We start from the raw sequence: 24,925 nt of genomic DNA on the forward strand, positions 1-24,925 counted from the left end.
ATTTGGCAGGCACATGTTGGCTAGGTGATGGTTGGCTATCTCAGATGTCTATACTCTATGTTATGATGTATATGGCCTTTGGCAGTAGTGTCCATAACATCTGTTGTTGGCACAAAAGCATCGAATGCTCCATTAGCTGCAGAGTTGCTGAATATGTACCTTCCCCCCAATATTGGGGTCTGGTGATTTCGCAATCTATGACTAGGAATTGTTACCCAAACTGGCCCAGTCTTGATGTTGGGGAAATTAGCTATGAGACAGGGAAGGCCAAGAGGGTATAGAGATCACACACCTTTGCATACTGTAGTTGAGCTTAGTAAGAAGACTCCAGATTTAAAAGGGTTTTGGTAAAGAATTTTGCTAGAAAAAATCCTGGCTTACATTCACACTTATGCAATCTAAGTACCCACACAATCAAGGACTAAGAAAATAAGGAGTGAAAAATAGAGACATTTGGGAGCAGTTATGGGGTGATACTACCTTTCCAGATGTGCAGACATTTATGTAGAAGAGAGTATGAACGGCCAGCATGTCACACTAAGAAGGGGATCCAAAGGAGAGACTTTGGGGTTGTAATCTATCTAGGCGCCCTCAGCTATCACACTGGGGCATGGTTTGCTTTCAGTTTTTATCGGATTTTGAGGGGTGATCACCCCTCTTAAGAGCCAGTTTGGTGTAGTGGTTAAGTGTGCGGACTCTTATCTGGGAGAACCGGGTTCGATTCCTCCACTTGCAGCTGCAGGAATGGCCTTGGGTCAGCCATAGCTCTGGCAGAGGTTGTCTTCGAAAGGGAAGCTGCTGTGAGAGTCCTCTCAGCCCCACCCACCTCACAGAGTATCTGTTGTGGGGGAGGAAGATTGTGAGCCACTCTGAGATGCTGAGATTCGGAGTGGAGGGGGAGATATAAATCCAGTATCTTCTCGCACTCCTGGAGTCGTTTTCTGGAGCAAATTGAATAAATCCTCAGTTTTAGACAAAAGGTGGGAATGGGTTCCTGATGTGTGTCAGGAAGGGTCATAATGATTTAATGCTTTGGATCAATTTTACCTCAGTACTCTGAGGGAAGAGACAGGAAGGATGGGTTTGTGTACAGTGGATTTGTACATTAAGATAGGTGTCACCCAAAGAGGATTGGGTGGGGTTCAGGAGATAGGAGATTAGCCAGATGTTGTCATCCAACTTTGAAAATGCAGATATGTTATCTGATAGAACTCATTGTCACTGTCATTCCATTGCTAGGCGGCGGGGGGGGGGGGGGAGTGACTGGAAATAGTCCTTGAGGATGCCTTTTGCAAGCTTAAACAGAAATCCTTTGTTTGGAGCCTTGGCTGGCTCTTTGACTCAGGCGGAGAGTGTTCTCATTTGGCCTGTCTTTTTTAATCTCTGATTCAGGTCTAAAGCGGGGACCCCTGCCTTTTGGAGTGCTCCCATGAACTAGACAGCACTTCTTGGCTACAGAATTGAGCAGTCCCCTATGACAATTTAACTGCTGTTGAAGTAGTCCATCCAGACACTTCAGTTTGAGCATCAGAGCAGAATATGGTAGACACAGGTTCAAATCTCCAATCTGTTGTGAGAGCTTGCCGGAGGGCCTTGGATCTGTCATATTCTCTCAGCCTAGCCTAGTTTACCAGGTTGTAGTGGAGATAACATGGAGCAAAAAAGAATGATGATAATCTGTTTCATTTCTTTGTGGAGGAGAAAGGTGGGAAACAAATGAAATAAGTAAATACATTTTAATTGGTGGTGAGAGTTTAAAAAAAAGTTTTGGGGATTTAATAGCAAACAACTTTATGGATGTGGGTATAATGCATGTCAAAGCAGAAGAGTCAAGATAACAGTCATAAGGCAATCTCCTATCTCTGTACTTGGGTGCAATCTTTTTCCTGAGGCAAGTCTATTTATATAAATGTCTATTTATATAATTGTGGAGAACTCTGTTGAATGCTGTCACAATTCTGCCCTCTGTCTATGTGTTGCTTGCTTGTCTGCATATAAAAGTGTGTTTCGTCTTCATTGTCACCACCTCAAGATGTATAACCCAGCCTCTCAAGTAACCAGCACCTTGAGGTAACCTGGTAAGGCTCCTTCTGAGGATGTACAAAGGACAGATCTCCCAATTACTTTAGCTCCCTGTGTGTGTGTCCTTAGCGTGTAAGAGCAGTCTTCAGCAATGCAGGTAGGATTTGAGTCACAGTGTTATTTAAACAGGAAAGTAGCTTTATTACTAAAGATTGAACTAGAGCACATACAGGGAGATTGCGACCATAGTTAGAATATACAGATTTTAGGAAAATGAAAATAAATGAGTCTAGCTAAGTTACTTTAGACAGAGCAAACATGTCCCAGCTTCCCTATTGCCACCTTGACAGTGGAGGATGGGCCCCACAAATCACAGCATTGGGGCAAAGTGTTTGAACCCAGTGCAAAGGAAGATTACCCATTTTAAAACTTCTGCCTCTTTGCTGAAGGAAAAGGAAAGGTCCCCTGTGCAAGCACCAGTCGTTTCCTACTCTGAGGTGACATTGTTTTCACAACGTTTTCACGGCAGACTTTTTACGGGGTGGTTTGCCATTGCCTTCCCCAGTCATCTACGCTTTCCCCTCAGCAAGCTGGGTACTTATTTTACTGACCTTGGAAGGATGAGTCAACCTCGAGCCTGAAAACCCAGCTTCCACCAGGGATCGAACTCAGGTCGTGAGCAGAGCTTAGGACTGCAGTACTGCAGCTTTAACACTCTGCGCCACTGGGCTCTTTGCTGAAACCTCCTCCTCAACCCAGAGTCAGGAATCCTGAGTCAGAAATCCCAGAGTCAGGTCCTTAGGCAAGTAGCCTTGTCTCTCTTCCCTCACTCAGGTTTTTATGATGCAAATGGGCTTATTCCCACTGAAACCCATTTCCTGTTTTTCCTAACTCTCCCTCTCTTGGGGAAATAAACTATTGCTGTGTCAGGGCTCCCAGTCAACTAATAAATCACTGGGACCCATCCTAGAGTTCTTAAAGAACTCAGATGTGGAATTGATGATCTTCAGCAATATGTAACATGTCCCCAAGATCATTTTCTGTCCTGCAGTACTGGAGAATGGCCAATGTAACATCCATTTAAAAGAAAGATTCTTGGGAGGATTTGGGAAATTACAGGAACTTAATGTCTCTTCTGGGTACATTGTTGGAAACTAATAAAGATAACATAGTCAAGCATATAGAAGGGCATACTCTGCTGAATAGAAACCGACATGGTTTCTTTAAAGTAAGTCCTGTCTCACTTAACCCTTTAGGGTTCCTGTCTACAGTAAACAATTGTTGTGGTATAAAAGGACCAGGTTCCCTTATGGATTGGAAATTGGTTAAAACAATAAGAATGAGAGAGTAGGAATGGTCAGTCATCACAGTGAAGAGATGTGAGTAGAAAGGTCCCTCAAGAATCTGTATCGGAATCAGTGTCTTTCAACTTTTTCATAAATGCCCTGAAGTTAGAGGTAAGCAGTGAAGTGGTCAGGTTTGTGGATGATACCAAATTATTTATGATGGTTAAGACAAAAACAACTTGTAAAGAGTTCCAAAAGGATTTCTCCCCCCCCCCCCCAAATGGGGGAATTGGCATTAAAATGACAAATGAGATTCAATGTGTAAAATGATACATAATGGGGCAAAAAATCCCAGCCTCAATATACACATATCTGAGCTTGTAGTGACAGACTAAGAAAGAGATCTCAGTGACAGACTAAGAAAGAGATCTTAGAATGATAGTTGGTAGATTGATTAAGCTATCAACCCAGTGTGTGGCCACTATGAAAAAAGGCAAATTTCATGCTGGCCATAATTAGAAGAGGAATAGAGAATGAAATTGCCATTATCATGCTGCCCTTATACAGCTCTATGGCAAGGCCACAAGTGGAATAACTGTTCTGGTCATTGCACAGGAAAAAGAATATTGTAGCACTGTTGTAGCAGGTGCAGAAAAGAGCAACCTAAATACTCAGTGGGCTAGAGAAAATGCCAAGGAGAAGGGGAAGAAATTGGATTTATACTCCATCCTTCACTTGGAGTCTCAGAGCAGTTTATAATCTCCTTCCCTTCCTCTTGCCACAATGGACACCCTCTGAGGTACGTGGAGCTGAGAGAACTTTGTCAAGTACTGCTCTTGAGAGAACAGCTGTGAGAGAACTGTGATTGAGCCATGGTCACCCAGCAGGTGCATGTGGAAGAGTGGGGAATCAAACATGGTTCTCCCAAATTACAGTCTGCACTTCTAACCACTACACCAAACTGGCTCTTCCCTTTGGGGCTGTTTAACTTAGAAAAAAGGTGAGTACAGGTTGGCTGTGCTCAAGAATCAATGGCAGTAATACCCAGATCCCAGTCTCTTGAGGAGAGCCAGAAGGGTGTAGTAGTTAAGTGTGTTGAACTGATATCATTTTAGAAGATATGGGTTTGAATCCCCATTAGTTCCATGAAAACTTACTAGGTGACTTTGGGCTAGACAAAGTTTCTCAGGCTAACCTACCTTACAGGGTTGTTTTGAGGATAGAATGGAGGAGAGGAGAATGATGTAAGCTGCTTTGGGTCCCCATTCAAGAAAGGCAAGGTATAAATGAATTAAACATATAATATCAGAGACTTTCTGCCTAACACTTTGGATCATTCAGTTTTTGGTTGATTCATAACTATGTATGGAAAGAAACAAAGTTTGAGTGCCATAGCACGCTGAAGGCCAACAAAGTTTTATTCAAGGTATAAGCTTTCGTGTGCATGCACATGTCAGTGTAGGGAGAAGTGTGTGTTAGAAAGAGCCAGTATGTATGTTGCTATGTTAATAGTAGAGAAAAGCCATTTTTTAATTCTTTTGTCAAAATTATGTGGAAAGAAGATCTCAGGGAGTTATGCAGGTGCTTCCCCTTTCCCCATTTGGGTGCCCCCATTTCCCCTTGGGTGCACCCAAGAAAGTGCTTTCTGGGGAAATGACAGGCACAGGTTCAGGAGTGTATAGAATAGATTCTGTGCAAGCTACACATATAGCTGTGATTGTCAGAACCTTGTACCAAATACTGCATTGCCAATTAACAATAACTCCCTTTCCAAATCATTGTATTGTTTAAAAAAAGATGTCATCTTGAAAGAAATGAAGATAGCTTTACTCTGGTGTCTTGCCTGGATTGTCTATGCTGGAGTTTCCCAACAATGCAAACCCAGATGAACTTTATATTCATACTAGGAATAAGGCCTGGAAGAGAAAAATACAACAGACTCTAGAAAGAGGCTCTGGGCAAGTGCCCTCCAACCTTTGTTGTTTTCCCACCCATCCAAGTGAAGGCATTTAGGTACTCCCTCCCCTGCACACCTCAAGCGGAGCTGATCTCTGCCATCTGGAGAGCAGTTTAATCGAGTGATCTCCAGCCCTCACCTGGAGATTGAGCAACCAATAAAGATCAACGTGGATACTGGAACAGGGAAACAAGGTAACAACAAACCTCCGCGAGAACCAGCATCCACACTGCAAACAGCTCTTAGAAAAAATGTAAATTGTTTTAGCCGCAAATTATAATAAACCCAAAAGGAACATATACTCACACCCAAAGTCATCAAGAGGCAGTAATGTCCAATATTATGTTGTGCAGTATTTTCTTCTTGTGCCTTGCCTTCTTGTGCCTTGCTGTACAGAAGATAGTTTGTGGAGCTGGATTCTCCGTGGAAGACTCTTTTAACTTGAATTGGAATTCTTTAGGAGCAGCGCTCCGTTTGAAAGACTTTGTGATTGGAATTTTCACCTGCACCCTACTGTTGGAAAATACTGCACAATAGAATATCGGACATTACTGCCTCTTGATGGCTTTGGATGTGGGCGTATGTTCCTTTTGGGTTTGTTATGTTTTGTGACTTATTCTGAGAAACAATTTACATTTTTTCTAAGAGTTGTTTGCAGTGTATTAATTTGAAGGCTGGTTCTCGCGGAGGTCTGTTGTTACCTTGTTTCCCTGCTCACCTGGAGATTGGCAATAATGGTTCCACAGGAGGAGATGGTTGGTTTGGAGGGTGCAGTGTATGGCATTGTACCTGCCTGAGGTCCTATACCAACTCAAACCCCACCCTCTCCATTTTCCACCCTTTAAATCTCCAGAAATTTCTAAACCTGGAGTTGGCAACCCTATTTCCTTTCCTTTATCTGCCCCTCTGACTTCAACTTTCCATCACCTCCCCCCTCCCTGCAGCCTTCACCTAGGCAAAGTACAGTCTGTCTTCACTGTGATGGGGACCAAAGCAGCTTACATCATTTTTCTCTTCTCCCTTTGATTTGAACAACAACCCTGTGAGGCAGGTTAGACTGAAAGTCTGTGAGTGGTCCAAAATCACCCTGTCAGCTTCCACAGCAAGAACCTCTGGTGGACCCCACTCAGAAGCCCTAACTCCTATGCCCTCCTCAGAATCTGCAGGAATTTCCCACTAACCTGGAACTGGTATCCCTAGTCAGTACTAGTGCCAATGAGTTCTCCCTCAGAGGCCTTTAGTAATACCTTTCAGACCAACAGTCTATCTCTGATAACATTGTTGATCTTAAGCACAAGACTTCAATCTTTGCTCTCGCTTTCTCTGTTTTTGTCTCTCGCTTTCCCTTACTATATATCTCTGTATCTGGTCTCTGGGTACAGGACACCATCTTTCCCCCTATCTCTGTCTGTTTTCCTTCTGGAGGAGAATAGGGAGGAGTCCTCAGCCAATCAAGAGGAAGTCTTCCCTCCTCCTCAGCCAATCGTGGAAAGGCTTTCTTTGTGGCTCTTTCCCTCCTCCTCTGTCCCTCAGCCAGTTGAGGGAGGGCTTTTTTCTCTCCTCTGAAATGCAGAACAGGTGTCTTAGCCAATGGGAGAGTAGGTAGAGCCAGCAGCTGCCAGAACAAAGATTGGTTGTGTTTGACTGACAGAAGCAGCTTGGCTGGCTAGCAACAGCAACTCGGGCAGGAGAGAGGAGGGAAGTCAACCAATGAGTTTCAAAGTCCAGTAGGACTTGAAATGGTCTCCCCCATCATCTTTTACTGAAAGAACCAAACTTAGTTGCTTTTTACAGAGAGAAACAAGGTTAATTGCCTAGCAGCAGCACTCCCTAGAAGTTTCCACAGAGGGCCAATCCTCATCTGTCCTGTGGCCAGCAGTGGGTGGAGGAAAGCAGCCAATGCAACACAAGAGCAGTTGATTGATGGTTTGATGTGCCAAAGGTTGATGCACTACAGTCCCAACCAATCAGGTTGCTCAGTTTTACCAAGATGAAAGGGCTTTTATTATGTTATAGATTCTAGTAAGTTGGTATGTTTGGAAACCATTTGTGGGGGGGAAGCATCGAATAAAATGACCTATGACAAAAGTACAGCAAAGTGCAATAAAAGAAATACTACTTTATAGAAAAATAGAGGATGTGAACAAACTTATACAGGGCTAGTTGAAGCACAAGTGACAGGTTAAAAGCTAAGGGCCAAAAGCCCTGGGGAGGGTCAGTCTCACTCCTCTACTCACTCACTTCCTTCTCTAATCAGCTTATGTATATCTGCCTGTATGGTAGCTGTGTTTCTCCCAATTTGCCCTTCCTGGTCCAATGCTAGCCTGTTTCAGTAGTTCATATCTCTAGACCAGATTTTCACTGCATGCCCCCCCAACTTTGGGGTGTGTATTTTATGTTTGGTCGATGTAGTTCAAACACAAGTGTCTCAAAATGGCCTATATGGCCTAGGACCTGCCTACCTGAAGGACCGTCTCTCCCCACACGCTCCCCAGAGAGTACTGAGATCGGGAACTCGAAATCTCCTAGTTATCCCCGGGCCAAAAGAAGCCCGCTTAAAATCCACCAGGGACCGGGCCTTTTCTGTTATGGCCCCCTCCTGGTGGAACCAGCTGCCGGAAGAGGTGAGGGCCCTGCGGGACCTTGCCCAGTTCCGCAGGGCCTGTAAGACAACCCTCTTCCGGCTGGCCTATGACTAGCTGGTACAAGAAACAAGAAATCAGGTGTAGTTATAATAGAGGTTACTGTCCCTAATGTCTTAAATATTTAATGGTTTAAATGCTTTAAATGTTTTAAAAATTTTAAATGTATTAATTATTTTAACTTTTTATGCTTGAATTGTATTTATGTGGTACTTGTGCTGTGAGCCGCCCTGAGCCACTTGTTGGGAAGAGTGGGATAGAAATTATAAAAATAAATAAATAAATAAAATCAATATTTTGGGTTGTGTTGGTAGTACAGGTAGCAGATATTTGTGATTGTCTTAAATGGGTCTTCCAAAAGCTAAAGTTTACCAGTATACTAAGGTATCCTGTGAAAAAAGAATGCCTTAGTGTCCTGGTAAACTTTAGGGACACCTTAGTGCTCTTTCTTTTGGCACTCATAGATCAGAGGCAGAGACATACCCTTTATTTTTAATTTTAGAAACAGCATGTAATCCTTGGTACCAGTGCAGCTTGGAAACCAAAGATGTTTTTGAGGAATATGCCTTCAAGAGTCACAGCTCCCCTTTGACAGTTCCCAGTCCAGCACTGGGAACAGTGGATGCTCAGTATCATCTTGTACACATAGGTCCAGTTTCAACAGTGGATGTGTATGTGGAATTCTACTTTAGGGATATGACTCTTCCTAGATCAGCTTTTGTGGTGATAGATTTTTAGTTCTGAGACAGTGTGATGTGTTGGTTAGGGCTTTTGGAACTAGGGTGGAATCCCCAGTATGCTGATTGGAGGTGAAGCAGCATTATGAAGTAAATGCATCTTGTCATGATCAGCATTTGTGCTTCAGTAATTATAATAGAGTGGGTTCAACGCAAGGAAGAGGTGAGGTGGTAGTGATCATACAGCTACAAGACAGGCGGCTTTTTATGGCTATTGTGTAGCAGATCTAGCATGGAGATGAAGTGAAAACCAGTCAAGAATCATTACTACCTTCTGTGTAATGTTATTTTGACACAGCATTCATCAGATTTTCTGCAGAAGTGGTACATCCCTTTGATTACTGTTGTCTCAGACTAGAAGTCTGTCATATGATGTTCAAATAATATAGGGGAAGTTGCACAGCAGCATTTGAGCAAGCCAGAGTTCACTGAAGGGTCCAAGGAGAGATCCATATCAGATACAACCAGAAGGCTTAATTTGCATAATCTTAATGCAGTCTTAATGCCTCTTATAGTTTACTTCCAAAGGTAAAAGGAGTGTATGTACACGCCTGCAGGTTGGTGCAAATCCCCAAACCCACTGTTTCCCATTTGCAAGGTCGGGACCCGGTACTAGGCCATGGAAGCCTCACTGCTGGGGTCACAAGAAAAGCCAAAGCTAGCCTCACCCCCAGCAAAGCATGATCTCTTCTCTGCTTGCTTCCTTCCACCATCTCTCTGTTTTGCAGAGAAAAACTAGCCTTGAAGATGGACACAGGCTGCAAAGCCTGAACTCCATTTGGCTTCCTTCCTTCCCCTGTCTCTGTTGTGCAGAGAGGAGCTGGGCTGCTTCTGCTTCCTTCCTTCCTTCCTTCCTTCCTTCCTTCCTTCCTTCCTTCCTTCCTTCCTTCCTTCCTTCCTTCCTTCCTTCCTTCCTTCCTTCCGCTTATATCCCGCCCTCTCCGCAAGCAGACTCAAAGCGGCTCACAACATCACATTACTTCCATTAAAAACCAATAAAATATATAAAACATATTTACATATTTAAATTATTTAAAACATTTCATGGTGCTATATTAATACAGTACAATATAGCGGTTCTGAAAGTTCGATGGTGACCATCGGTACTCTGCATGGTGCTCTATATGAGGTCCAGTGGCAGCTCACTCTTGGTTAAATGTCGAAGGCCTGTCGGAACAATTCGGTCTTACAGGCCCTGCGGAATGTAGACAAATCCCGCAGGGCCCTTATGGCCTCTGGGAGAGCGTTCCAGAGTTCTGGTGCTGCCACTGAGAAGTCCCTGGCTCGTGTCGTACGCAACCTGGCTTCTTTTGGTCCAGTGATGGACAATAGATTTTTCGTCCCTGAACGCAGTGCTCTCTGGGGAATATGCGGAGAAAGGCGGTCCCGCAGATAGACAGGTCCCTGACCATAAAGGGCTTTAAAGGTCAACACCAACACCTTGAAACAAACTTAGAGCACAACAGGAAGCCAATGCAGCTCTTTCAGCACCGGCTGAATGTGCTCCCATTGAGGGAGTCTCATTAACAGCCGCGCTGCAGCGTTCTGCACTAGCTGTAGTCTCCGGGTTAGCATCAAGGGTAGCCCCATGTAGAGAGCGTTACAGTGATCTGTTCTTGAGGTGTCCGTAGCATGGATCACCATTGCTAAGTCGTTGTGCTCCAGGAACGGGACCAGCTGCCATGCCCGCCGAAGGTGGAAAAAGGCGGATCTAACTGTGGCCGCTACCTGGGCCACTCCTTCTCTCCCAGTGTTTGAGATAAAAGCTGGCGTCCACTGGCACTTTAGATCCATGAAGTGTTTGTCAAGGTATGAGCTTTCATGTGCCTTGCAGTATGTTCTTTTGGGAAGATTTCCCCGGGAGGCCTGGGCAGCAAAGAAGGGGTGTGTGTTTTTTTCAGCCAGGAGCGGCAGGGAGTGGGCATTCCAATAGCTATTTTTTTTTTTTACCAAACGACTCCTGGGCAGAATTGTTGCTGGCTGGGGTAATCTGATGATGAGGAAGGCTTTTTTCCTCTTTGTCCCTCCTTCTTTTCCGTCTGCAAGGGATGCTATGTCTGTATTCTTGGTGCTCCGGGTGGGGGGAAGCAACAGTGGGAGGGCTTCTAGTTCCCTGGCCCCACTGGTGGACATTCTGGTGCTTTTTGGGCATTGTATGAGAAAATTTTGGACTAGATGGTCTACTGTTCTGATCCAGCATGGCTTCTCTTATGTTCTTTCATTCCATGTCCTCTCCTCTCCTCTCCTCTCCTCTCCTCTCCTCTCCTCTCCTCTCCTCTCCTCTCCTCCCCTCCCCTCCCCTTCCCCTCCCTTTTTACTGGATGAAACTTTTCTGTTCATCATATTGTTGTTGCAGACATAGGAGCTCTGTCAATGAAAAATTGGCACCTCCAGTTGTAGCCAGCTGGCCTTTCTATGTGATTTCTGTGTGAATGAGTGAGAGTTAGAGGTGTGGGGCAGAAAGAGATTATTGGAGATTACTACTGTATATTTCAAAAGCACAGGAAGTGATGGTATTATGAACTTGGCACCATTTTACTGGTCCTGCTTTTAGCAGCTGTCTAACACCAAAATTAAACACCTTCTGTAGATATTAAAAAGGATGAAAGAAGTTCACTGGCTAAATATCTGCAGAACAGGTTGCTTTTAAAGGCATGGGAAGCACAGCCAGTAAAAAGCTGCAAGCCCCTCATAAATATCCTTTTTTGGGATAACTGTAGAAAAGCTTGTATGAACTTTATATAACTTGCAATTAATTCATTAATTGCAGTACAATTCTCTGCTACGTTTCACAGCAATTTCCCAGTGTTTCAGTCAAGGAAAAGTATGAAAAATAGCTGTCAAAAGATTTTCTTGAAACCAAGCAAGTTTGGCTGTAGCTTGAGGCAGTGTTCCAGTAGTAGCAGCTGAAGGAAGGGCCTACTAAATGTGTCAGCATATTTTGAGGTAGAGCAGCTGCCAGGGCCCAGTGTGGGTGTTACACAGTGCTGGCATTCCTGATGGCAATGACAACAGCACTTCCAACTGCATACACTGGCCAGTGCTGTTGACGAAGGGATGTGTAGGTGGTACAGGCAATTGAACATGGGCATTAGGAGTGCTTGCAAGCTGGAGAAGAACACACACACAGATAGGTGCATGCAGGTGTGAGGGTGGAGAGAGAGGACCCTGGGAATGTATGAAAAAGTTGCAGATCACCCACTTTGCACCCCCATTTTGGCTTAGGATGAGTTTCAGAGAGATTTTTCTGAAAACAAAGTTACTTTAGAAGAAGAGGCAGGTTTGGGGGAGTGCCCTGGAAGTGACATCATAGGAAAGGGTGGAGTTTTGGTTTTTGTAGAGTTTTGGTTCAGTGTGCCCTGGAAGTGACATCACTTGGCCCTTGACCAAGAAGTGACACCACAGGAAATGACATAATTCCTGTCTCCCAGCTCCACCCCCAAAGTCTCGTGGCTCCACCCCCGAATTTTAGTGGGCCATGAAGGAGAAGTGTAAAAATAACTCAGCCACGGGAAAGAAAAGTTTGGGAAACCCTGCCCAAACCAAAATGTGCTCCATTATATTTACCCAGAGCTGCTTGTCTGAGTATATCTGAAAGTGAGACAGTGATGTATGTAATTTAAATTGTAATGAAGGGATTTGCTTGGTTGACATAAGGGGTGTTTTTTTTCCAAACCTTATATCCTTTTCCCTTCCTTTTCCTTTAAGTCAAGGTTGCTGATGTTAACTAGAACAATAAACATGGGTCAAAGCAGGCAATTGGAATCCTTCTGGTTGTATCTAATACAGGTCTCCCTCTTTCTTGCTCTCCTATGCCATTGTTGTCAGTTGCAGATAGGTTGATTTCTTCTATTTTAGGAGAAGACTGAGTGCTACCCAGCGACTCTCCTGGGTGACACCTAGTTCCAGTAGGCCCTTGGGTATCTCATTTTCTCATGCCTAAGTTATAAGATGTAGATACAGTTTAAGAGGAAAAGGCACATGGCAGTTCATCCCAACAGGGCAGTGTCAAAAGTCTTGCTGTCTCTCCCCTTTTCCTAGTTGTTTTGTTGGTGATTTGAGGAGGAATTAGAAAAACTATGTTGTATTTGGGTGTATGTTCAGGGCAGGGAGGAAATCCAATGTACTATTGATGAAATTAAAATTTTACTACATGGTTTTATTTTAGGAATACTAGCTGTCTGCTCTGCCTCTGATCTACAATGAGTGCCAAATCTGCTATCTACAAAGAAATTTTTGCTCCACATGACGAAAGGATGCTTGGAGCAGTCCAAGTAAAAAGAAGAACAAAGAAAAAGATTCCTTTTCTAGCAACTGGGGGTCAGGGAGAATACTTAACCTACATCTGCTTGTCAGGTAAGATAAATGGCTTTGACATCTAGCTGTCCTTTTCAGTTTATCTTTAAAGTTTGATTAATTGATGGGATGCTGTCCATTGCCAAAAATAATGTCAGTGCTCTGAATTTTAATCACACAAGAAGACGAGCAATGATAGGCTTCTGCGTTCATAGGTTTGAATACATGAAGGAAATATATGTGTGTTTATAGAATGCTGATATCCATGCTGTATTTTCCTTAGGTATGTCCAAAGATGTTTTTAGTGTATTTGACAATATATTATAACAGATGAATACACATAACCATTAATATGCAAATGTGTAATGGGGGAAAATGGATGTTATTTCTAGTGTTCTATCAGGGAATTTTATTTGTATGGTATATGTTTCCTGTGATTATAAGTTACCTTTGGAAGTCTGAAGGAAATGTTTTGCATTTTTCTTTCCAAAAGATGAACAACAAAAGAATAAGAATGTTCCTCCTTGACCAAAAATCCATGCAGTCTAGCTTGAATGTCCAGTCAGATGCCTCTTAACGTGATAGGGGCATCCTTGCCCTCGGGGTAACCAGAAGTACAGTAGCATTCTTTTACTGCAGCTATAGTGGTTAAAACACCTCACCTAATGTTGTTGACTTTTTAAAAGCTTTCTATGTTGATGGTAATTACAGAGTTTCAAGACCACTTGAAATATTCATTTTATTCTCCGCTGTACACTTTTTTCACTTGCACTTTTTATTTACAAATGTGATTGCATTTTTCAGTGTCAAGGGTGTCTGTAAGATTGAAAAGTCCCCCCCCCCCCCCCATGAGTTATTGAACTGTTTCCTGACATCATTTAGTGGTAACTGGACATCTTATGTTAGCAATCTTCTTTCTAGATTCCTATAATTATGATGCCATCCCCCTCAGTCCTTGAATGACTATTGTTAAAATGAAATATTTATGGGATATGCTCCCAGAGGCAGGCTTATAAGAAAAAACAAAAGTCCATCCTTAGGTATGTTACTATCTGCTGTTGTATCTCAGTTGACTTTTGCTTACATGGTGGGTGGCTACTGCAAACTTGAGCCCTTTTTGCATCTTTAAACCTCTCAGATGATGAGCTGCAGTTGCTCAAAGCTATTTTTGATCCGTTAAAAACCCTGAGGTGGAATGCAGAGCTTCACCTTTCCCCCCTCATCCTCCTCTTGCCTCCCCCCCCCCAAGATAACACATTGTCTGAAGTGGAGGTGGGGGGGTGTATTTCCTTTATTTTGGGAGGGAATTCATAATGCTGCTTAACATTATCTTCTTAAATTGTGGGATGTATTGCTTTTGTATATAGTATGAGGCATTGTCGGAAAGAACTTACTAAAAAGCCCAGTGATCTGATACATGAGTTGTACTAGTTAAATTAACTGTGGTGGTGTTCCTAGCCTACACTGTTGTTAGCTGCCCTGAGACCGTTGGGGGAGGGCGGGATACAAATGTGTTAGAATAAATAAATAAACTGTCTTGCTTTCTCAATTTATGTCTATGTATCAAATGAAATACAGTAAAAGCTTTGTTGCCCAGTACTCATGGGCAACAGGGATCAAGCATATTGTTTTCACCTGCTCTCCCCTCCACTGAGGACTCCACAGAAACCAAATCCCACCTCATTGGGAACACCATGGCAACAACACCCACATCTGGTGAGGATCCCTCCATTCTATGCAACATGCAAGCAAGCAGTTCAACTACCTAGGAAACCTGCTGCAGAGCTGGCTCCTGACAGCAGGTGGTAGGCTGAAGGGGGAGGAGTTAGCCAGAAATGATGTCAGCTATCAGTGCTGACAGAAGCCCTGCAATGGCATGAGGTGGCATGCTGGCCAACATGACAGGTGAGAGTGAAACAGGTGCTTATCCAAAGGAGAAGGGATATTTTGGGGAATGAGAAGTAGCTTTCCCTCTGGGAGTTCTGATTATCTAAACATTTTTAAATAATCAAGCATCAGATAACAAACTTTTCACTGTGAGAATTTTCTGTGGAATATGAGAAAATGAAGGAAAGTGGAATGTAATTGGCCATCTCATTTTCAACTCTGGATAGTCTGAGAAACCTAGAACATTGGAAGATTGCAGCACAATCGTATGCTGTTATTCCAGTAATTTAAATCAGACTGGAGTAACTCAGCATAATATTATATTGTAAATTTTTTCCCTATTAACCAGTCTGGGGGAATAGTTGGACATTTTGCTGTTTTGAGGATATGCTAGCTACCTTCATACTTCTTCCCACATCCTTGTTTTGGTCCTTGTTGTATTAAAAGCTTTCACGTAGGAGACTGTGGAATGGGTGGAGTATTAATATTTCTTAAATACAGAACATCTCCAGAAATAACAATTTTCTGCTTCTAGTTACAATAATTGATGAAAGCCATGTTTTAGATAGTTCATATGAACATATGAAGCTGCCTTATACTGAATCAGACACTTGGTCCATCAAAGTCAGTATTGTCTTCTCAGACTGGCAGCGGCTCTCCAGGGTCTCAAGCTGAGGTTTTTCACACCTATTTGCCTGGACCCTTTTTTGGAGATGCCAGGGATTGAACCTGGGACCTTCTGCTTCCCAAGCAGATGCTCTACCACTGAGCCATCGTCCCTCCCATCAACAATCAAAACATTCCTGTTGTGAATAGGCTTAGACCACCACACTCAGGAACAGCTGGAAGAAGCCAACTGCTGCTTGAAGGCATGTCAGTCAAAATTGATAACTGTTGCCAAAATATTTTTTATTGCTCTGTTGTAACAGTTGATTAGCAGCAGGATATTTGCTTGCTGTTCTCGGGTACCTCTCTTAAATTTTTCCTGAAATGCTTTTTGAAATTAAAAAAACCTTGGTTTTTATGGTTTCTGGAAAGTTCAATTTTGTACTCCCCAGTTGTTACGGTTTACTAAATAATGGGAAGTGGTTCATGCTGGTAATTTTTTTTGGGGGGGGGGGAGGTGATTTTAGGGGGAGAATAACATGAACAGATCAGAATGCACATGACTCTAAACAAGCTGTGAGAATTCACAAAGTGCTGTGTGCCTCCTATTCACAAGCTATAAAGTTAGTATGAAATTTACAGCACTGTCCATAATTTACTGTTGGTTCTGTAAAAAAATTGGGTTGGATCTAGCCACTTTTTCACTCAATCTCACCTAATTCCTTTACACACTGCAGTCCTAATCTCACATTACTTTTGTCTGTCCAGGTGCCTTTATACCTATTGTAGCCTCTACTCTTTTTCTCCAGAAGTACATTTGGATCCAGTTGGATCCTTCCTATTTCTTCCACAAAGTTGAAACAGAATTTTGTTTTAATTTTTAAAAAGATTTTAAAACATTTTGTTAACATTTGTGCAACCCCTCCCCCCCCTGTCACTGATGCTACCTCTCTTCACAAAATTTGTTACACAGGTTGACTGTTACAGGTAGGTCAGTAAGTCACAGTTTTGAGTATATCGTGTATATATTATGGCCCCCTGAGATTTTTTACCATCTTTTAACTGTGTTGTTTTGTACTTATTATAAAGTTTGCTGTATTTATTGTAAATATAAGTATTTGTTTTAGATTGCTGAACATTTTTATTGATGTCACCTGCTCTAAGCCTAGCCACTGGAGAGAGCGGGTTGTATGTCTAATAAACAAAGTGAAATGAAACTGACAAAAACAGCCTTACAACTGAAGTTTTTGAAAACTGTAACAGTAAGATTAGATAGAACGTTTTACCTTTGGTCTCTTGAAAATAACATTACCCTAAAACTTTTTCACATCACTAAGAACACTTGAGCCTTCTTTCACAATTCAGCTGATTTCTTAGCCACGGTTAAGGAAACAAGAGTTTAGAAGCATATTTCAAATCCCAGTTAAAGAAAACTACATGGAATGGATGGTAGTGTATACTTAAGCAGTTAACAGCATTTAGATGTACTTAAGATTTTTCAGTTTGTGCAGTTGTGTATGTTTTTTATACTCAAAATGAAACCTTGGCTTCTACCTGTTCCTTGTTCCACATTCCAAGGAAGCCTACCATAACTGAAGCATGTGTTATGTCTAGACACCAACATATTAGTGTTTCTGAGGAATTGTTTTTAGATTTTTTTGAGATCACTGTTGGGGGTGGGAACGTCCTATAAAATACTTCAACTTTTAGAAATAAAATATTTCTTAAAGGAAAAAAAAATTTCTTACAGGAAAAAAAAATTCAGTTGGAAACATTTGGAAATTTTGGGGAACACTGGGGAAAAACCCTGCTTTGATTATTCCCCCCCACCACCCTTTTAGTGAAATGTAGGACAAGGTTTTACTCAAAATGTGTAATACGACATTTTAAAAGAAAGTCGGTTTATAGCATTACTTCCTAACTGTAATAATAACTCTCCTGTCATGGTGGCATATCTGACCATCCTGATTGGTTGGGGCTCATTGGGACTGTGGGGTATCAGCCTTTGGCCCCTCAAACTATCAATCAAGAGTACTTGCGTGCCACTAGTTGAGTCTGCTCCTGTCTCCTGCCCAAGTGGCTGTTGCTAGCCAGCAAAACTAATTTTGTCAGTAAAAGGCAACCAACCTTAGTTCTGGCAGTTACTGTAGGAACACACTATTAGCCCATCACACATTGGTCACCATCTCTAGCCTCCCATTAGCTGACTCCCCTGCCCCCACCTACTGCAGGCCCAGGAATGTTGAACACACTGCCAGAGCAGTCCTACCTCAGACAGCCATATCTCCAACTCTTCTCTGTGGCCTCTCCATCAGAAAGGGCTGTAGAGCTACTGTAGCCTCATGAAAGGCTTCCCGACATTTGCAGCCTCCAACGGCCACAGAAATAGCCTGGGACCCTAGGCCCCACTGAGAGTGTTTTCCTTAGAGCCCAGGGTTGCCCCCTGGGAAGTGCTGGCCAGAGGTTTTTGCTTGGCAATCCAGGCTGCTTTTGTCAGGAAAGGGAGAGGCCTCAGGGGAATATAATGCCATATATTCTCATCCAGAAGTCTTTAGTGATACCTTTCCATGTTGGTGAGAAATCACTAGAGATTCTGTGGTGGAGTATGAGGAGGGCATATAGTACTTTATAGAGTTAGGACTTTAGAGTGGGGTCTGCCAGACCCAGGTTCTTGCTGTAGAAGCTGACAGGGTGATTTTGCACCACTCACGGACTTCCAGCCTAATCTGCCTCATGAGGTTGTTGTTCAGGCCAAAGTGGGGAGAGGAGAATGATGTAAGCTGCTTTGATTCCCCCCCCCCCACTGTGAAGAAAGCCTGTCCTTTAGAGGCTGCAGAGAGGGAGAAGGTGATGGAAACCTGAAGTCAAAGGGATAGATAAAGGGAAGGAGGATAGGGTTGCCAACTCCAGGTTAGGAAATTCCTGGAGTTTTAAGGGGTGGAGCCTGGAGAGACTGGGGTTTGAGTAGGAATGGGACCTTAGAAAGGTACAATACCATTTCCTCCTGGAGAGCCACTGTTACCAATCTCCAGGTGAGGGTTGGAGATCACTCAGAATTACAACTGCTCTCTCAATGGCAGAGATGTGCTCCCCTTGATGTGGGGAGGAGTGAATGCCTTCACGTGGATGGGTGGGAAGACAGCAAAGGTTGGGTGGGGGGGTACTCTCCCAGAACATTTTTCTAGAGCCCATTGTATTTTTCTTCACAACGGGCCTTAATCCTAGTACTATATATATTCAAAGTTTTCAAGATTTTTTGTTTAAAAATAAGCTATTTGACAACAGTTAATATGCTATAATATGTTTAATGGTATTAAACAGTTCAATTATAAAGTTTAAGTTAATATGCAAATATGATGGGAGTCCTTCCTATTGTAACTTTATAATAATGCTAGGAATAAGGCCTGTTGTGGTGGAAAATACAACGGGCTCTAGAAAGAGTCCCTGGGTGAATGCCCCCTCCTTACTGTCTTTGCACCCATCCAAATGTGGTTGTTTTCTGTAGGGGAATTGATCTGATTTCAGCTTTCCATCTCCACCTCTCCCTGCAGCCTCTACCTAGAAACAGTACAGTCTTTTTCCACAGTGTGAACCAAAGCAGCTTACATGATTCTCCTCTCTCCCTTTTGATCTGCGCAACAACCCTGTGAGGCAGGTTAGGCTGAAAGTGTGGATGGTCCAAAATCACCCCATCAACTTCCACAGCAAGAACCTGGATCTAGCAGACCCCTCTCTGAAGCTCTAACTGCTATGCCATGCTGGCTGTCAATAGGGGGGCTGTTGCTGAAAAGGAGCAAGCAGTGATGCCTAGGGTAGCCAGCCTCCAGGTGGAGCCTGAAGATCTCTCTTACAACTGAACTCCAGAGAACAGATCTCTGCCTATGGAGAAAATAGCTGCTTTGGAAGGTGGACTGTGTGGCATAGTATTCAGATGGGCCTCTCCCCATCCCAAACCCTGCCCTCCTCAAACTCCACCACAAAATCTCCAGGATTTCCCTACCAACCTGGAACTGACAGCCCTAAAAATTTAAAGCTACGCAAGACCGGTGGGAACTTGGATAATTGGAAGAGAAGGTACAGATTACTATCTTTCTCTCCAGGACTATTTACAATTTAATGGAATAAATTTAAAAGGTGGGAAATGAAAATCTAGAACGCTTGGAAGAAGAAGGGAAAAAGAGGTGAAATTTAGACTTTGTAAATATAAAGGACAGTGCTAAAAAGTGGAAAGGAATTTATTGTTTGGTCTACTTGCGGTTTTGAAAAAAGAGCACCATCGTCACAGACCTGCAGCATATTCAAGCAAAACAGGAAGTACGTCAAGTATCATGAGATCTCTTTACTAGTGTGAGTGAGACTTTGTGGCAAGTAAACCAGGAAGTAGTGGATGGAAAACCTACTCTAGGAATATAACACCATTGAGAAATAGCGGCGGCCATTTCTTGGAGGTCAAAATTAAAATAAGGTTTTTAAAGTGTTTGGGACATTAAAAATCGTTGGAATTAACTCAGAAGAGGACAAGAAGATAAGTATTATTGGACATACTATGTGTGTGAACTTTAGAAGTTTTTAAAAGGGAAAAAAATTGTAAGGAGCAGCAAAAAGTTGAGACCGCCATTTTGAAACATTTAAAGACTTTAAAAATATCTTGATTTGGGGAGCTTGGAGGACGGCGAAATTAGGCTTATTATAAAAGGCAAGTCCTATTCTTTTGAATCTGATAGTTGAATTTGAATTTGGTGAGGTCCAAATTCAAATTTTCGCTGTTTTTTAAATGTCAGAACACAAGCAACCCCGTACAAGGGCTACTTCATTAGAAAAAATGCAGGACCAATTAGAAGCAATGGAGGCCAGAATGATTAGAGGTATGAGATGATAACTGAATCAAAAAAAGAAATTATTGAAGAGCTTAAAAAAGATATGGAGGATCTCAGAAAGGAAACTGAGTAAACATCTAAGAAAGTGCAGGAGGTAGAAGGCAGAATGAAAGTATATGATTCCACCTTGTTGAAAATGCAAGAAAAAGTGACAATCCATGACTGCAAACTTATGGAGACTCAGATACGTCTGAGAGGAGTACCTGAAAAGTAAGATGGTGACTTGAAAGAATATATAATAAAAATAATTGCAGAATTTTTAGAGGAAGATCCTGAAGAGGCTAAAAACATGTATGACTATATGTATAGAGTGAACTCACTTTATGCCAAGAAAAACAACTTACCAAGAGATGTTGTTATAAGATTTATGACAAAGGAAATGGTGGGAAGGATCATGATTAAAAACTTTGAAAAGACATTGATAGTGGGAGGCAGAAGAGTAAGAATTTTGAAGGAGTTGCCAAGGCAAGTGATAAATGATAGAAGAACATATAAAAATTGACAGAAAAATTAAGAGATAATGGAATAAGATTTAGATGGATAATTCCTGAACGTCTGAGCTTCGAGCTTCAGGGGAAAAGAATCACAATTACAAATGCACAGGAAATGCGTAGATTTTATGAAGAAAATAAAGAATTTGCATCGTGATGGATTACAAATTATTGTCTTGGAATGTAAATGGACTAAATTCACCACAAAAAAGAAGGGCTACATTTCATTGTATTAAGAAACAAAACTGTAATATAATTGTTTACAAGAAGTGCATAATAAACAAAAGGATTACAAATTTTTATGGAATAAACAATTGGGACTAGAATTTTTTTCATTGGCTGAACAGAAGAAAAGGGGAGTGATTTTTATATTAAGAATTGGAGCCAAAATTAGTGTTTAAAGATAAAGATGGAAGATTTGTAGCAGTAGAAACAATATTAAATGGAAAGAAAACGTTGCTATTGGGACTGTATGCGCCTAATGGTGCAAAGGATGCTTTTTAAAAAGACATTATACAACAGCTTGATGAACTGACTTATGAGCAAGTTTTGATAATTGGAGATTTTAATGGAACAGTTAAGAACTCATTGGACAGGTCTGGAGGGGAAAAAAACAACAGTAAAGAAGGAAAACTGCCAAAGTCTTTTTTTGAATTGGTTAAACAAGAAAATCTAGAAGATATATGGAGGAAATTTAACCCTGAAGTTCGGGACTATACTTTTTTTCAGCAAGACATAAAACTTTTTCTAGAATTGACATGCTGTGGGGAACTAAAGATTTAGGTCTTATAACAAGAAAAATAGAGATTTTACCTAAGATTGGGGCTGACCATAACCCAATAATGTGGATTACAAAATTGTCCAAGAAGTTTAGAAGATGGAGATTGAATGAAGGTTTGCTACAGAATAAAGAAACAGTGACATACCTAGAAAATGAAACTAAAGCCTTTTTCTAAATGAATGACAGAGGACACAGATTTCCAGACGTTCTGGGATGCTTACAAAGAAGTAATGAGAGGATTGTTGATTACTTTGAATAATAAGGACAAAAGAGTAAAAGAGAAACAGATGTTGGAGATTTAAAATGAGATAAAAAAAAAGAAGGGAGTTGAGAAAAAAGGCCAGGGAAAAAGAAAATTATAAGGGAAATTGCAATATTACAAACTCAAATGAGACATTTGTTAAATAAAGAAGTGGAATGGAGTTTGAAAAGATTGCAGCAGAAACCTTTTGAGGGAGCAAATAAACCAGGAAAGTATTTGATTTGGCAATTGAAAAAAAAGAGGGAAAGTAAAATTATTAATAAAATTGTGGTAGATGGAAGAGAAGTGGTTACCCAAGAGGGAATAAAAAGAGAATTTTTTAAGTATTATGCCAAATTATTTAAAGGTGTTAAAATAAAGATGGAGAAGATAGATGAATATTTACAAAAGGTAAAAATACAGCCCTTAACTGAAAATATGCAAAAAGTTTTGAATGATCCAATTGAAAAAATAGAAATTGAAGTAGCTATCAACGCAATGAAAAATGGAAAAGCACCTGGGCCAGATGGATAGATGACTAAATTTTTTAAAATCTTCAAAGAGGAATTAATACCAAAGTTGCAGAAGTTTAATATGATAAGAATGAAAGGGGAAATACCAAACACATGGAAGGAAGCTGTTATTTCGTTGATACCTAAGGAAGATAGAGGTGTCACGAATGTAAAAAATTATAGACCAATTTTGTTATTAAATAATGACTATAAAATTTATACAAGAATCCTGGCAGAACGGCTTAAACAGCATTTGATAAATTTTATAAAGGAAGATCAAGAAGGTTTTCTTCCCAAAAGGCAAATAAGAGACAATATTAGAACTGTTGTAAATATTGTAGAATATTATGAAAGACATCCAGAAAAAGAAGTAGCATTATTCTTTGCGGATGCAGAGAAAGCATTTGACAATTTAAACTGGGACTTTATGTTTGCGATAATGGAAAAAATGGAGCTTGGAGAAAGTTTTATAAGAATGATAAAAGCAATATATTCTGAACAAAGTGCAAGGTTATGTATAAATGCAGATATTACAGAAGATATGAAAATCAGCAAAGGTACTAGACAAGGTTGTCCACTTTCACCATTGTTGTTTATAATGACTCTTGAAATATTATTAAGATACAAGAAGAAAAAGATATAGAAGGATTAAGAATAAAAGGATTTACTTATAAATACAGAGCTTTTACTGATGATATGTTTATAAATGAAAACCCCATGCAAGTTACACCTTTGTTGTTAGCTAAAATACAAGAATAAGGGGAGTTGGCGGGACTTTGTATTAATAGAGAAAAATCAAAAATTCTGTGTAAAAATAAGCAGATAAATAAACAATAAGAATTGCAGAAACTAACGGGCTGCGAAGTCACCTCCAAGGTAAAATATCTGGGGGTGGAGATAACAATGAAGAATATTGATCTGTTCAAAAATAATTATGAGAAGTTATGGCGTAAAATGGATGAAGACATGTTAAAATGAAACAAGCTTAATTTGTCATTGTTGGGTAGAATAGCTGCAATTAAAATGAATATTCTACCAAGAATAATGTATTTGTTTCAAACTATTCCTATTGTGAAGAACAGTAAACAATTTGATAAATGGCAAAGAAAAATTTCAGAATTTGTGTGGGCTGGGAAGAAACCAAGGATTAAAACGAAAATTCTGACAGATGCAAAAGAGAGAGGTGGATTTCAACTACCGAATTTAAGATTATATCAGGAAGCAGTTTGCTTAGTGTGGATAAAAGAATGGATAATGCTGTTAAACAGAAAACTTTTAGTGTTGGAAGGTCATGGAAATAAATTTGGCTGGCACGCATATATGTATTATAGAAAAAAGAAGATGGACGTTTTTTTTTCCTCACCATTATATAAGAAATAATTTGTTAAGTACATGGATGAAATATAAGAAGTATGGAGATGAGAGAAGACCGTTATGGATAGTACCGGCGGAAGTAATAAAAATAACAGCTGAGATAGGGGAAGAAAAGTGGTTGTCATATAGTCAACTGTTAAAAATACAAAGTGGCAAAATAGAACTGAAAACTGCTGAAGAGTTGAATAATAAATATGATTGGTTTCAAATGCAACAAATAAAGAGCTTGGTGGAGAATGATATCAAAACTGAAGGAATAAGGAAGGAGCAAACAGAAATGGAAAAAGTTCTGCTTGGAGACAATGATAAATTCATTTCAAAAGTATATAAATTACTCAATGCACAGCAACCAAGAAGTTCTGAGCGCCTGCTCCGGCTGCAACGCCACTGAGGATATTCTCCGCAGCTGAGAACGAAAACTTTCTCCAGTAGAACACGGCACTTGATCACGAAAGATTCTACAAACCCTAATGATGTTACCAGCCGTGAAAACCTGAAATCTTGAATATAAATTACTTTTACAATGGTCTACAGAAGATGAAGTAGTAAAATCCCAAATGATTAAATGGGCAATTAATGTAAATAAAAAAATACAGATGGAAACTTAGGAATATTTGTGAAAGAACTCTATGAAACTCTCAACATGCCAGAATATCAAAGAAAATTGTTTTAAGATGATGTACAGATGGTATATAACTCCTAAAATTTTTTCAAAGATGAATAACAAGATGCCAGACAGATGTTGGAAATATAAAAAGCATGAAGGTTCTTTATACTATATGTGGTGGACTTGTGAAAGAACTAAAATGCTTTGGCAAATGATTCAGCAAGAGATTTCTAAGATCTTGGGATATGAATTTAACAAAGTTGCAGAGTCTTTTCTGTTAGGATTACAAATGGAAAAATTTCCAAAAGAAGACAGAACTTTAATTTGGTACTTGCTCTCAGCTGCTAGGACATTGTATGCGCAGTTGTGGAAGCAAGAAAAAATACCAGAGAAATGGGATTAGATTGTTAAAGTTATGACATGGAGTGAAATGGATAAGTTAACAAGAACTGTAAGAGACTATGATTTAGAAGTATTTAAAATGGATTGGAAGAAGTTCAGAAGATACATAGAAAAAGAGTGGAAAATAAAAGGACATTGGACAATCTTTGATAATGATTAAGTATAAGTGGGGGGAAGATATGAACTTTGGTTCTTATTAATTAGGGG

At 40.8% G+C, this 24,925-nt stretch overlaps 1 protein-coding gene across 5 annotated transcripts in view; it reads left to right on the forward strand.

Moving 5' to 3' along the window:
• Window positions 1-24,925, forward strand: part of STXBP6 (syntaxin binding protein 6) — a 222,748-nt gene that overhangs the window by 53,320 nt on the left and 144,503 nt on the right. For all 5 annotated transcript variants that reach the window (XM_060261556.1, XM_060261554.1, XM_060261555.1 and 2 more), the window contains exon 2: window positions 12,813-13,000. In XM_060261556.1, the coding sequence (XP_060117539.1) occupies window positions 12,847-13,000 (154 nt within the window). In that variant the 5' untranslated portion in view covers window positions 12,813-12,846. The remainder of the gene's footprint in view (window positions 1-12,812; window positions 13,001-24,925) is intronic.

This window comes from Heteronotia binoei, chromosome 21, assembly GCF_032191835.1.
Source record: "Heteronotia binoei isolate CCM8104 ecotype False Entrance Well chromosome 21, APGP_CSIRO_Hbin_v1, whole genome shotgun sequence".
NCBI classification, from domain to species: domain Eukaryota; kingdom Metazoa; phylum Chordata; class Lepidosauria; order Squamata; family Gekkonidae; genus Heteronotia; species Heteronotia binoei.